Here is a 14558-nt window from a genome sequence, read left to right as displayed (position 1 = left end):
AGCGAGGTCAGCCCTCTTAAATTGTCCATCCTCTAATTCCGCACAAACATTTACCAAGTTACTGCAATAACTCATGAGATAGAATGTGAAAATTAAATGTAAAGGCAAAATTATAAGCTTTGCCTATACACTAAACTACATATAAAACTCAGGCTCAGAATGCTTCTTAGCTCAAAAGCAAATCTCAGAAGATTAATGTGATCTGAAAGTTTAAATTCACACATAAACAGAAAAACGTAGATTTAGCTCAGAAACTGATAAAAATCTTGGACTCTGGTAACAGTAATTTACATTGAGAAGGGGGACCCACAGAAGTGTAGACCACAACAAACTCCTGAAAGAGAGTACAAGTTAAAAAAAAACCAACCAATCAAACCAGTACCTGTTTGTAATGAGCTCATGTTAACCAGAAAGCATTTACTGGAAAAGCAAGAACTAATTCAATATATTAAGTACACTCTCAGAAACCTTTTAAATCCTGAATCATCATTTGAAGATCAAAAGAACAGGTTCTGGATACTTATTCAGAAACTCCTTCATTTCCTCAGCATCCAAAACTTCAATATCAAGTTCAGCCATATCACATCTTTACACAATACTTTTAGTACTGTTTCTCTACCTTAACTGAAAAGCACACAAAAGGAAACCATAAAGCTCTGTTGACCAATGCCCAGTGATTACATATTCCTCTTTTCTGAAACAGCTGTTAAGTGCAAAATATTCTTTCCATTTTTAAGTCACACAAAGAAGAAATTTGATTTATTTTGCTCCAACTTGCTGCTTTTATTTGAGATAACATTATTAACTCAAAGGCAGTTATACCCCATATATTCGTGGGATCTCCACAGACACTCCCCCTGCATGGAGAATATACCAGTTTCTCACGCCAAATACAGACAGACCTGACAAGGGTACAAAAGACAAAAATTCAGGACCCTTCAATTTCAGGATAGCTTTTTGTTTTAAACTGCTACATAGCAGGGGAAGCAGCATCCAGAATGTCTGGCACAAAGCAAACATCAGCCAGAACATCAGAAGCAAAGGAGTCGTAGTGCAGTGGGAGTAATTTATCCTCTCAGTTCTCCCTGCCAATGACAATAACACCTAACATCAACAAAGAGTATTTGCAAAGTCAAAACCTGGCATTTAAGCAATGCTTTGCCTTTCACAGCTTCATTTCTGTTTCTGAGAAAAGGCAGAAGTATTGATTATACTTAAAAATTACTACAGCTTGATTCCCTACAAAGGGGAACCAGACAGCTGAATGACTGTACTATCACTTTAGCAAAATGTAGACACCAAAATTAATAAACTGATGGATCAATAACTAAAATTACTCTGAAGACTATAAATTATTAACCAATAAGAAATGAGGAAGTTTTCACTTTCTTGAGGCTTGGTTTAATGATTTTGAGTCACTATTACAGACACTGAACCTGTGGAATAACTAATTCCACCTATTTTAAGATGTATTTCAGTATATTTGACAAAACTAAGCTAATAGCTCCTGATGGACAAATTAATCTGAGGTATTTCCACTGCACTGCTCATATTGCAATCAGTTAAAGAATGTAAAACTGGAAAGCCCCTACAAGATATAAAACCACAAATAAGATAATAGTAGCACAACTCGTCTTTCAAAGTTATGATGTTTTTCCCAGAAGTATAATGAAGAAGTGTATTTCTTATTAGAAATGTAACACTACCACCCCAAGCCCAAAAAATCTAGGCCATAATTCCCTTATAAATTGTTGGTTCAAGTGGTTTCCATAAAAGACATACATACCACTAAGGATCTCATTGCTGCTGTCCCAAAACTCTGCAGATTTGGATGGTCTGTGGTAAAATTCATCTCTATTAGCTGCTAGAATAAGCCTGTAGAACACAAGAGGAAAGAGATACTATTACTTACAAATAGGAATGTCACAGTGCTGGCAGGAACAAAATCCAATTCCTGCCACAGCATAAACTCATCTTAAGTATGAAACCATCCTTTATCCTCACATCTCACTTTTATCATTCAGTGTAAAGGTCAAATGACTTCTGACAGCAGCCTTCTCTCTCATCATCTTGAGACAGTCAGCAAGTCTATCTTGTGAGAATGAGACAGCTATGATTTTCAAAGAATAATACATACAACACAAGAGACTGAATAAAGATTGCTTATTCAATTCCTCAGCACGTGAAGTTACAGCTTAATTAAGGAAAACTTAAAGGTAACCCACAGATTTATAGGTAATTTGTATTAAAAAATAATCTGAGTGTATCTTTTTACTGGATCATTACTTAGGATCATGCAGTCACAGTATTTTTTAACCTAACTTTAACACCTAAAGTTCTATTTATGTAATTCAAAGATACAAGTCAGATGCTTTTTTCTGTAAGTACCCATTACAGAGAGAAATTTGTGATCGTCTCAGAACTGCAGCCCTAATGAAATTCATTAACAGTGTTAGTACTGGAAGACTAGAAATAAAACATAGGCTAATCTGACTGTGCTCATCCATCTTTTGAAAGTTCGCATTTTCTGTTATTCAAAAGCAATGGAAGACAGTCAGAAACTAAACTTAATGACTTACTGCAACATCAAATAGATATAGGGTATCCAAATAAAAGCTTGAGCTACATGGGTTACTGGGTTTCTATGCTGAGAATCAGCCTTCAGACTGCTGTTTGCAAACCTGCAGATGAGCTTTTATTTGATGCTGCTCCTCCATCCGTCTTTTTTCAATTTTTTTTTTTTAATTAAAATTAGAAAAAAAAAAAAAGGAAAAAAGTGAAAGGTAAAGGATTTGGCTGATCCAAGTAAAGGGCAGAAGACAACTGTAACCTTAGGCAAGCCATGTGCTGGAGACTCAGGGCAACAGGTGACTGCGGACATGCTTGTGGACAGCTCCACTACACCATGCCATGATCCAACAGCCAGTGCTTCCAAAGTCCTGCTCATTATTACCCATAACATGACTCACCTTTATTTCAATTGCAAGTTTGTGAGCTCTCCTCATTCTCTCCAGCTATGTTGCTTAATATTTAATTTTAATGAAATGTCGCCTTTCAGAAACCTGCAGATTTTCTTAACCAATTCCTATAACCTCAGTATCTTCTTCACTGTCAGTTGCTCCTACCAGCTGCATGTCAATTACATTCACACAGCAGAAGCCAAGTTTACTACTGTAAAGTGAAGCTAGACCATACAATTTGCATTCTAATTTTTAAGCCACAACACCAGAATCAATTTTCATGAAGTCTCATTACTTCACTCAGCATTCAAATGTACTGACATTTTCTGCAGGTTTCTGGACTTCCCTGAAAATTCATCTCTTCATCAATACAATGTTTTAAAACACAATCATGAGGTGCCAGTTGCACATTAGAAACACAGATGAAGAATTATAATTAGGCTAATACTTCAACGGCATCCCTTCTGTAAGAAAGATGCTTTGTATCTTGCCCAACAAAGATAGCATCTGTTGGAAAGCACAGCATATGTACATTTTTATCTTTTCAATGCCAAATACTCATAACATTGTTCCTTTCAGACTTGCATTATTTTTCTCCTTCTAGCTGATTCTAGTCTTTATTCTATAGGCTTTCAGCTGGTTTACCAAATCTGTCATCTTGCTTGAATTTCCTCATTTATAGCAGGCATCTTCCTTTTACAGATTTTTTTTTTTAAATTAGCACCTCTACTGTTAAAAACTAGTTTGGTTGAAGTACATTTCTCATTTCCTGAGGCTCCAATTACATTTTGCCTTCAATAATTCTCAACAGGAAACCACAGTTTGTTTATACTATCTAAATACCAAAAATAAGCGAAGTTTTTCTGATGTGACTGAATATTCTGCATCTCAAGTTTAATACACAGGCTCCTAAGTTCAGCACAAAGCTCATATACAGGACAGCTGTAATCAAAATAGCTTCATTTTGTCTTTTATGAAACATAATCACACTGTAAGAGAGCAATATTAAGTGACCCTCATCTTCTAATAAATTGCAAAAAGCCTATTGAGCTATTTTTATAACTAAAATAATTCAACTGCATTAGGATTTACGTATTAGGATTTATTTTAATGTTGAGGCAGAGATGAAAACATAAAAAATCATTCCATTAAAGCAATTTCCTACAATGTAATTCAGTTCCATAAAAGAGACTCTGATTATAGCTTTGAAGCTTGAAATATGTATTTATTTGTAAGGAGCACACAGTATAGTTCACAAAGATGTAAAGGCAGCTTGTTACCTTTGACAATAATAACAGGCTACAATAAAGTGCCTGTTACACCGCACTAAACTTTACTACAAATAGGCCTGTAGAGAGAAGACAGAGGAAAAAGGAGCAAGTTGCAAGGGTACAGGAAAACAGATTCATTAGCGTATCACAAAGGTGAACTCTAAGCTTTTTGCTTAATTAGGTGCTTATGGAAATTGGCCAATGTACTGTTCTAGAACTCAAAGTCTACCTGGATGAAAAATTCTCTTAAGTGCTATGGAGAGCATGTCTTAGCTTGAGAAAGTTTACTGGCTACAAGAAAATGACAAATGATACGCAGTTTGTCTTTCAAACTTTTAATGTCTATTTTAGACACTTTCTTTTCGTTAGAGATGCAAAGTAGAAGAAAGGAAGAAAAGTAGTTGTAGATGCCTGTTTTAATGTGAACAGACAAACTGGTATGCCTGCAGGTACAGGAATGCCCTTTTGTTTTGGAAAACTGTTCCAGGACCAAACAGTGAAATAAACAGAGCTATAGCACAATGCAACACACGAGTTGTCAGGAAAAATTATACTTAGCAAGAGACTATTATAAACAGGTCTAAATTAGTCTAATGGCTGTAATATTGTTCACAGAATTAGGAAAGCTGGGTGCTATTCCAAACTGATATTCAAACCAATGTCCTTCAGAAAGCAGAGACGAGGGTGAAAAAGCCTTAGGAACAATTTAAGAAAGAACTTTTGAATAAAGAAAAGCAGAAAGATTTAGTTATGGTATGTTAATGAAAAAAAAGCAAACTAAAGTTACACATCTGATATTAAAATCGGACACTAAAACACTATGGCCTGGCACTTACCACCAAAACAGATAGCTCAGAGTTAATTTGCCTCTGAGGTATAGAGCAAGACATAACTTAGAGGGTATTGAGAATGTTAAATATAGTTAAATATTCCCGAATTTCAGTCAAAATATCTCAAAAGTATTCTCCTGTTTTGCCACTGATAACAGGTTCTTTTCTGCTATAAATCAATAATTTCAATCTTTATGCAATTTTTCATAGCAAGCAAACTACTGTAAGTTTTACTTCTGAATACTGATCATGGCAGAAAGTTCACTTGGCAAACAACTACAGTTTACATACAAAGTATCATCCCAAGAGGCATCAAACTGATGAATCTGTCTTTTGCTAACTAGCAACAGAAAGTAAGTCAGACCAAATAAATGGATATATTAATTCAGCACCAGTCACATCATAAATAAAACCTTTTTAAACAAGATTCCAGATACAGAAAGGAATGCACTCCATGGACAACTGAAGTTTTGGTTCTCATTTCTTTTCTTTCTATAGAATGGCATCTGCTTTTCAATGCAAAAGGGTAGAAAAACAAGTCAATGAAAAGCACAATGATCTCCTGCACATACTGACTCTGACAGTTTCTGGATGAATGCCAATACTTATTTCCCACAAAGCAACATGGAACCTATACAGTATGCATAAATACAGAAAGCAGTAGAATGCTACAGTCTTCTTACTGGCCTTAAGTGATATTACATGTACTCAAAGATACTGATGTTGGATATGAACTTTCAAAATTGAGGACTGTAATGAGAAAAAATTATTACAGGCACTTTAATTAGTTTGGGAAACTCACTGTATTATATGAACACATCCAGTAAAACTCACCTAGAAGCATGGATGCTTATTTTTGTTTTAAGCTTTTGGCTAAATGTTTCATACACATGACTATTAGTTAATTACCTAAAATTTTAATTAATTTTACTGAAATAAAATTTCAACATAAAATTTTAGTTGTAAGCAGATTTGGAGGAGGGGGAATCATAGCATGGTTTGGGTTGGAAAGGACCTTAAGATCACCTAGTTTCAACCTCTCTGCCATGGGGAGGGACACCTCACACTAGACCATGTGTGTCATAGTGTACTGTCTCTTGGCTCACAAGATTGACCACCACAAATTAAGAGAGGACAAAATAATACAAAGTGGTTAATAAATGCAATACTTCTGCTCTACTGCCTGACCATTACTTCCAAATTCAAATTGGATAAATTCAAATTGCTGGTTTCAAACTGAAAGTCGTAAACACATCTGCCCTACTACAGAGAAGGGTACAGCTACAGCTGTGATGCCCCAAACACATGATTCCCCTTGGTTTAAATGATAAAGTAAAAAGCCAGACTTTCAGACTCTGGATTACAATACTTAAGGGATCTATCCTACATGACATTATAGATCACCATCACGTCTGACACGTCCATGAGTGCAAAGCCCAAGTCTTCTGACACAGTCTAAAAACAAAGGGTTCTCAAAAGGTTATAGGAAGTCCTCCAATGGAGAAAGTCATGAAGTTAAACATCACAAAAGCATAACTGAACACATATACTGACTTGCGTTTGTAATCCAAACTTTGGCTACAAAAATAAATTAAAAAAAAAAAATAGAAACAATTCTGTTTTAACCATAACCATTGTTACCTGTATGCATTTTTTGAAACTGGTCGGGGGTCAAATTTGAATAGAAGTATGCACATTGAGAGATTGATGTTTAAATCTTGCTTCTTCCACAAACGCTTAATGCAAGGTCATTCTGCAATAGCCTACAAAGAAAATAAAGATTATCTATTATACTACACATCATATAAAACCTTGCTTGTAGGCTGAAGCTTAAAGATTGCAATGTGCTCTCTAATAGCCCGCAATAAAAAAAAAATAAATACAGCAGGACTTCCAAATTAGATTTATTTCAATGAATGCTTTACTACCAAAATTCTTATAGTAGTTGTCTCAAAGTTATGCTTGGCTAATTCAGATTCTTAGGAAAGAAACAAGCACCAGGGAAAACACTGTCAGTCTAGAGTGCTACCAATACATGAAAAAAAAGGACTATTATATAATTTTCTGCTCATCAGGAAAGTACCACTACCTTTTTCCCCTGTCTTCAGTAAGACTAAATGCTTCTTTTAGAATAAAGGAGAAAATAAGACCCAAACTGTTGCAGAATCTGGAAAAAGCCTGATCAAAGACACTCTCAAACCTATAAATGAAGTATACTTCAGGCCAAGCTGTTACTGAAGTCCAGGAGAAGAAAGCATTATTGTTTACCATCAGGTATAAACAAAAATATACTGGACCAGAGCATACATCTGATGAATAGTTTCCAGCACTTGTGGTATGTTTAAAATTCTGGCCATGCTCAGATGGCATGACAAATGTTCTTTCTATTTCAAAACCATAGACCAGCTTTCAAATATTTTGTGTTGCTCAAATGTTTTTTTTTTTTCTGGTAATATAAATGCAGCCTGATCTTTACTTCTTGTGGCTGCTAAAACAATCATCAGAACGCTACCAACAAACCACACATAACTGTTTTATTGCTACTAAGAGCTTTTTCCATGCAAGAGCTTTCAAGGTACGCAAAGAGGTGAGGAGGACAGGCAGAATTCAACACCACAACTCTTAAGGCCATCTGAGCATGCCAGTGACTGAAGAAACTTGTGCACAAAAGTAAAATTTTTAACCATACTTTCACATATGTAAAAAGTGTCTCTCCTGCTCCTTAATTTCCACATAATTTACCTTAAGGGATATCAGGAAATGGATGATCTACACTACAGATCCTATAACCAAAAGCAGAGCTACAAGTGCAGCATTTATGCAGATGATTTTTTTTCTTAATTAACTGATGACAGGCACATTGACAATGCCAAAAGGATCTGAATTAGTACTGGGAAAGTCTTTACAAAAGAAGCAGAAGCACAAAACTGATCCTATCCATGTTGCAAAATCTTCCTTGGAAGCCAGCAAAAAAACGGACAGATTGTTTGCTAAAATAAAAGGTGGATGATCTCAAGGTGTTTTTATTTGTCTTTAAGACATGCAACAAAATGCCATTAAAAAAAATAAAAATAGATTGAGGAACTCATAAAAATAAGACCGTGACTTACAATTTGAGTTAATAAGTAGTTCCATTATAATTACAACTTAGCATGTCCTTTGGAAGGTAAAGGGCTACAACTTCTACTATCAAGGATATGTTACCATCTGTCCTCCAGAAATGACCTTATGACCATAAAATACAATAAAATGTATTTTATTTAATGAACATTTTATTTAATGAACAGAGCCGTTCATGGAGCAAGAAATACACCACAAGAATACCATACACTGTTGTTCACTGGTCCGTCTTTCACAAAGACAGAAATATAAATTCATTCTTTTCACCTTTTCCTCAGTGTGAGCCATAAAACTATTTCAGAAAAAACACTCTCAGCTCAGAAGAAGTCCCCCTTCAAATCTACAGTTGAGAGGTACCCATTTGCAGCATCAGCATGAATATGGTGGGTAATCCTTAAATTTTGGGATTTGTTTGACAAAGTGCAAAGAAGCACACGTAGCGAAAGCAGAGATATAAAACAACAACATTTCAGTGGGCAACCATCACTGACTACTCTTGCTGACTGAGGAGACAGGACTCCCAGTATTCATTAGGTGTCCTGCCAGATAATTAAATGGATTACTCAATAAAAAATACTGTTGCCAATTAATCACTCACAAGACTACTACTTTAATGAATGGATTTCAGGCTCCATTAGCTCATTTATCAAGTTCCTTTCAAATAATAAGTTCAGTCCAGCTATTTGTGCAAAGTTACTGGTCAGCATACAGCCCACATAAAAACTGCCAGTCAGAAAACAGCAGCCTGGAAAAAAAATCTTTTGGCAGCAGAATAAATTGGCAATACTTGCCTCAATTATTAAGACATACAAATATTTTCAATACTTAGATGCCTTTCTGGAATCCGTCTGCGTTGTTATTAAGTTACACTGCTTTGACAGAAGTATATTTTTGTCACCCCAACAACCCTGCTTGATGTCTTTACAGTGAAGTTGTGCTCTTAGGAACTACAAATATTAAAACAGTACTATTTATCTTGGACTTCACCTGCCGGCCTCAAAATAAGCATGTTTATAGGTCTTATATAAACAGTCCAATATTGGTTTTTTTTTCTCATTCAAGACAGAAGTGTTTAAGCAACCTAAACCAGAGCTACTCCTTAAAATAGCAGCAATACTTCATTGGCAAAGGAGACAACATATATATTTTGGTACCTTCTTCAAACAAAGCTGACATTATATTTGCTAGACATGTTGTGTTTTTATGCCCAGGGCTGGATGTTAGCCTTCAAGTTCTTAAATAAAAACATATCAGAAGTCATACTCAAATTTAGATATTCTGAAACTTAAGACAATTAACAAACATTAAAAGGGAAACAAATGAAAAGAGGGTGTCATAGACATGATAAGCAAATAAACATTTCATTAAAAAGTCTTTATACAGGTATAATTCTTTCAAGCTCATATTCAGATAAAAGAGGGTGCTGCAACTAGGGTATGAGACAAGCACACTGTGCAAAGCAGATGTGCTCAACTCGGCTCTCTCATCATTCAGCTGGAGTCTCTGCAGATCAAGAAGAGGAGATGAAACACATTAGGTCAGCACTGGCTTCCACACTTGCAACTCAATCCTACAAGTCTAAAGCTTGATCAAAAGCTGACTTTCTAGCTCCAGTTCAGCAGAAAACATGTCTTCAGAAGTATCCCAAGCGACACAGGAGGCAGCTTAGCTTAAAAAAAAAACACAAAAAAAATCAAATAAAAAAGGCTAAGTTGTGGCACAACACATGCCTTCTAGTTTTCTTTTCTGAATACAAGCCAGAATATGCATGCTGCAACGTGACAAAATCTGCAGTGTCTGCATGCGGGGAATCCTCTCCAAGTTGTAGACAGTGAAGACCTACTGCTCTCTGGATAGTGAGTTTTCATAAAATCTAGTTTGATTATTCCTAGTCAATTGACAAAACTTATCAAGGATGACATGATAGCAACGATTTCTTATTTCTGTAATATGTGTCTAGCTTGCTGTCTAACTTACATCTGATACACACAAACCGGCTTGACAAGAATTACAAACATCTTGTAATTAAGTGTTCTGCTCCAAATGGCACTGCTGATTTGGAAGTGACATTAAAGTAACTAACACTCTTATTCCGTGCTACTGTGCTCTATTAGACAGTACAGTGTGTTGTTTCATTTGTTTTAAGGATCTGTTAAAAGCCTGTGTGGATACATGCCAGCATAAGGTAGCGTTTAGAAGGCCTATCAAGAGACTAAAACATGATAGATTGTGTATGTTCTTTTCATAGGGTTCTACCATCATTTGGTTGATTAGAAGCAATCAGTTCACAATTTGGCATAAAACCATTTTACCCTTAAGAACTCCCAGTAGCAGCCTTTGAAAAATGAAGCCATTTGTTATGTATTTTGTTTTCACAAATGAAGCACCATAAATAACATCTGTCAGTTACCACAGTGATCTCAATTGCTTCTCAACTGATCCAAAACTGTTGTTTAGGTGCAGTCTAAGAGACAGCTAAAGATCATTAGTCACTGAATTCTGATACTTTTATGTACCACAACAATAACTTGTGACCAGCAGAGTCTAAAACTATTTTAATGCTTCTTTTGAATTTGTCCAAAGGAAATCGGGCATTAGACTCCCCAAATGCCCATAAAAGAATGAAATTGGATGCATTTTCTTTCAGCAGTGGAATGAGGGATTTTTTTGTGCTGAACCTTAAAATTATGGAAAATAAGAGACACTTGATTAGTATTTAGAAGTAAACTACTTTCTACCCACACACAGAAAAGTGCTTCACAGGTGCATTTTCAAAACATTCTACTGATCTGTTTTTGCACTTCCCTTGGGTAGCATATGCTCCTGTGTATCATTAAAGATGAGATGCAATAGATGGATCCATAATCTAATGCCTTTCAGGCTGCTCCATACAAAGACAATTTATAACTAACCTACAGTTTGCAACCCTGCCAAAGGGAAGACTCATTCTTCATCGCAAGAGACAGAGTAGAGAACTTATGAAAGTTCTCGCCATTCCCAAGTACAATGAACTAATTTTGTTTTCAGCTCCTTAATTTCTGTCTCTGGCTTCTTACAAGATTATGTCCACTATACAGCTCCCAGGAGAAATGAAGGCTGGTAAACATCAACTTTCACAACACCATACTTTAAAAACATTTGCAAAAGATGAGCAGAACAGCCTTTCCTCCAGTTTTTCAAGAGCTCTAGCTCCTCCTCTGCCACAGATCCACAGACCCCAAGCCTTTTGCTAGACTTCTTCCTCTTTTCAGGCAAAGCCTGTTATTTTTAGCATTCACAATTTTTTAGGTTTTCTTCAGTGAGAAATCAGCTAGGAATCCTTTTCTGGTGCAAGAAACTCCATTTTCCATTTCTTTTTCACGGAAAGTCTATGTTACAAGTAGTTGGAGGAAATACTAATGAAAGAATCACTTATACTTGCTCTTTTCTTATGCTCTTCCCTAAAGATACTCTTCTATAATCTCACAAAGAAAAAATACCAGTCTGTATGAACCTTTGACCTGACCCGGTACAGCTGGTCTCGTATTCTTAAGCTTAACTTCCTGTGACATGAGGACTGCAATCATCACTTTTGTAAACCAGATTTTATTCCCACTTTTTCTACTGCATCTACAGTAACTCTGACCTTACTCGCCACCCTGAATAAAACTTAGAGGAGCCATAGGGTGACAGACATCCTACAAATCTGGGGGAAGGAAGGGACCAAGAAGAAAAAATACACAAACAAAAATACACAGCAGTTAAGTAGATGAAGCAAGTCTTGCAAGTATCCTCACTTAAGAAAACACACATTCATTTCTTTAAAAGAAGAAGATTCAAAATGAACACCGCAATATGAGAAAAGCTTCAAAACTCACTGCTTTGAGTTCAAAGAACCCTTCTGGGAGACACAGGGCAAGGACAACAGAGTTTTGTTAGTTCTGCTGTTATTTATTTAATTGTAATTTTTATGTGCTCTTTAAAAATAAAAATGCCCGTAATGCATGTTTAGGGCCACAAATATGGTCAGGGTTTTAGAGCATCTCTTTTATGAGGAGAGATTGCAGGAGCTGGGCCTGTTTAGTCTAGAAAAGAGAAGACTGAGAGGGGATCTCAATAATGCACATAAAATATCTCAAAGGCAGGTGCCAAGATGATGGGACCAGACTCTTCAGTGGTGCTCAGCAACAGGACAAGGGCCAATGGCCATAAACTAAAACACAAGTTTTACCTCAACGTGAGGAAGAACTTCTATAATTTGAGGGTGGGAGAGCACTGGAACAGGCTGCCCAGGGAGGTTGTGGAGTCTCCCTCTCTGGAGATGTTCAAAATCCACCTGGACACATTCCTGTTTAACCTGCTCTAGCTGGCCCTGCCTTAGCAGAGGGTTGGACTGGATGACCTCCAGAGGTCCCTTCCAACCCTAAAGACTCTATGATAACATTAATTTGACTGCTTGCTATCAGAATTGAGCTGGTCTAAGCCTACCAACTTTACTGCAGGAGTGGTTTACATCTGCTTGTTTCCATTTTCAAGTAGATGGCTGCTATGATGGCAGGCATCTTATTACTGAATATGGAATAAGAGTAAGCAGTTAACAAAGAGAAGCACATAACTGAAGCATTGCCAAGCACACCAAAACTATTACAGAGAAAAATACTAGCCCGCTCTTTAGCCACTTAATTTACAATATTAACTGAATATTTATAACTAAAATCAATAGTAAGTTGGCTTCAGCTAGAGCCGAGACACTTGAACCACTACCACAGCCAGGATAAATGCAGTTAAGACTGCAACACATTGCTAAGAACTGTAGGAAGTCTGAAAACAACTCAAGCCCCCTCAAGAAGTTACTGAATTTAACTGAAAAAGAAAAACAAAAGTCGAGTATATGTAACATTTTCACTTTTAAAACCAGCACGATACACAATGGAGAGTGAGCTCGTAATCAGGTACCTCAGAGCAGTCTGTGCTCTGTTAGCCTCATACAATCACAAAATAGGTCTCTCAACACCAACACCCGTCCCCCCAGTGTTTTCAATACCTACAAACTGAAACATCAGTAATTTTTAGTACCTTTCTGTGACTTTTTCTTGCCAAACTGGCATCAAAAGCTCACCGTATGTTAAAACGATTACTTTATCGGATTCTTTTATATGGCAAGTTCCAACTACCCACCACCAGCACAAAACCAAAATGCCATCACATAACCATAAGGAAACAAGCGTTGCGTGGCGCTTTAACGTGCTCTAATAGCTGTTATTGGATAAATTTAGGTCAAAAGTTCCCCGAGATGAAGGTGCTCGGTGCAGAGTTCTCCTTCGCGCCACGGCCTGTGAGGGGAAGGGGCCACCGCCGCCGGGGCCGTGGCGCGGGGCGGGGAGGCGGCACACACAATCTCTCATGAGCCCGTTCGCTCCCCGCCAGGCAGCGCCGCGAGCGAGGGTTCTCCCCTCTCATGAAGCGACCCCAGGGTGTTCCGGAGCCCGCACCCGAGGTGTCTCCGCCATGGCAGTGCAGTGCAGTGCAGTGCAGTGCAGTGCAGTGCAGTGCAGTGCAGTGCAGTGCAGTGCAGTGCAGTGCAGTGCAGTGCAGTGCAGTGCAGTGCAGTGCAGTGCAGTGCAGTGCAGTGCAGTGCAGTGCAGTGCAGTGCAGTGCAGTGCAGTCCTGCCCCGCGCCCCCTCAGAGGGAACAGCCACACTCACCTAGCGCACACCACAGACGCCACCACATCCCCACTGCTTCCGGGAGGGGTTCAAAACAACGCCCGCCCCTATTGGCTTCTGGCGACCCGCCCCGCCCACCCTTTGGCGCTCTATTGGGGGGCGGATCTCCCGCCTCTCCTCCCGAAGCTGCTATTGGCTGTCTTCACACAGGTGCCTGGTGAGCACCGCCCTCTCCATTTCCCCCCCACTGGCCCGGGCTGGGCGGGGCGCCATGAGGGGCCGTGGGTTCCCGCTCCGCGGCTGGACCTGAGGCGCTGCCGGCACGGCGTGAGGAGAGCTGACCCTGCGGTGTAACCAGGGGCGGTACCGGGTGCTGGAGGCACGTCACCTTCGACACAGCCGCTACATGTCAGTTCATCCATGTCCGTAACGGTGGATTGGATAAGACCCTGGTATTGGATAGTACATGAGCTGCATCTCAGCTGCCTCAGCCTGTTTCCAGTGTATTTTGTTTCAAGGTATGAAATAATAACATCAAAGGCCTGGTCTGAGCTTCAAAGGCTCATAGCTCTGAGGGCTGATACAGCTGGGACTGGGTTGTTGACAGGGAGTTCGGGTGTAGCTACATACTTCTGGAATCAGCTCACTGTGTGGGATGTGTTACCTTCAGGAGAGGCTCCACTTCCAGAAAGGCCAAAGTCACTGAGCCCTGAGCTTGCAATGGCATGAATT

The 14558-nt window shown here is 38.4% G+C and overlaps 1 protein-coding gene across 3 annotated transcripts in view; it reads right to left on the bottom strand.

Annotated features, from left to right (window-relative positions):
• Positions 1-13887, bottom strand: part of TANGO2 (transport and golgi organization 2 homolog) — a 36314-nt gene extending 22427 nt beyond the window's left edge. Inside the window, exons 1-3 of one of the 3 annotated variants that reach the window (XM_062631502.1) lie at positions 13866-13887; positions 6703-6824; positions 1787-1875 (exon numbers count right to left, since the gene is read on the bottom strand). In XM_062631502.1, the coding sequence (XP_062487486.1) occupies positions 1787-1875; positions 6703-6758 (145 nt within the window). In that variant the 5' untranslated portion in view covers positions 6759-6824; positions 13866-13887. Of the gene's footprint in view, positions 1-1786; positions 1876-6702; positions 6825-12652; positions 12732-13865 lie in introns of those variants that run through there. The other 2 variants (XM_062631503.1, XM_062631500.1) reach the window with 2 other exon arrangements.
• Between the last annotated feature and the right edge of the window lie 671 nt (positions 13888-14558).

Source organism: Pezoporus occidentalis, unplaced genomic scaffold (assembly GCF_034315485.1).
Source record: "Pezoporus occidentalis ecotype Australia unplaced genomic scaffold, CSIRO_AGI_Poc_V1 ctg37, whole genome shotgun sequence".
Taxonomy (NCBI): domain Eukaryota; kingdom Metazoa; phylum Chordata; class Aves; order Psittaciformes; family Psittacidae; genus Pezoporus; species Pezoporus occidentalis.
Note: the sequence above shows the minus strand (reverse complement) of the source record. Positions and strands in the feature narration are given on the sequence as shown.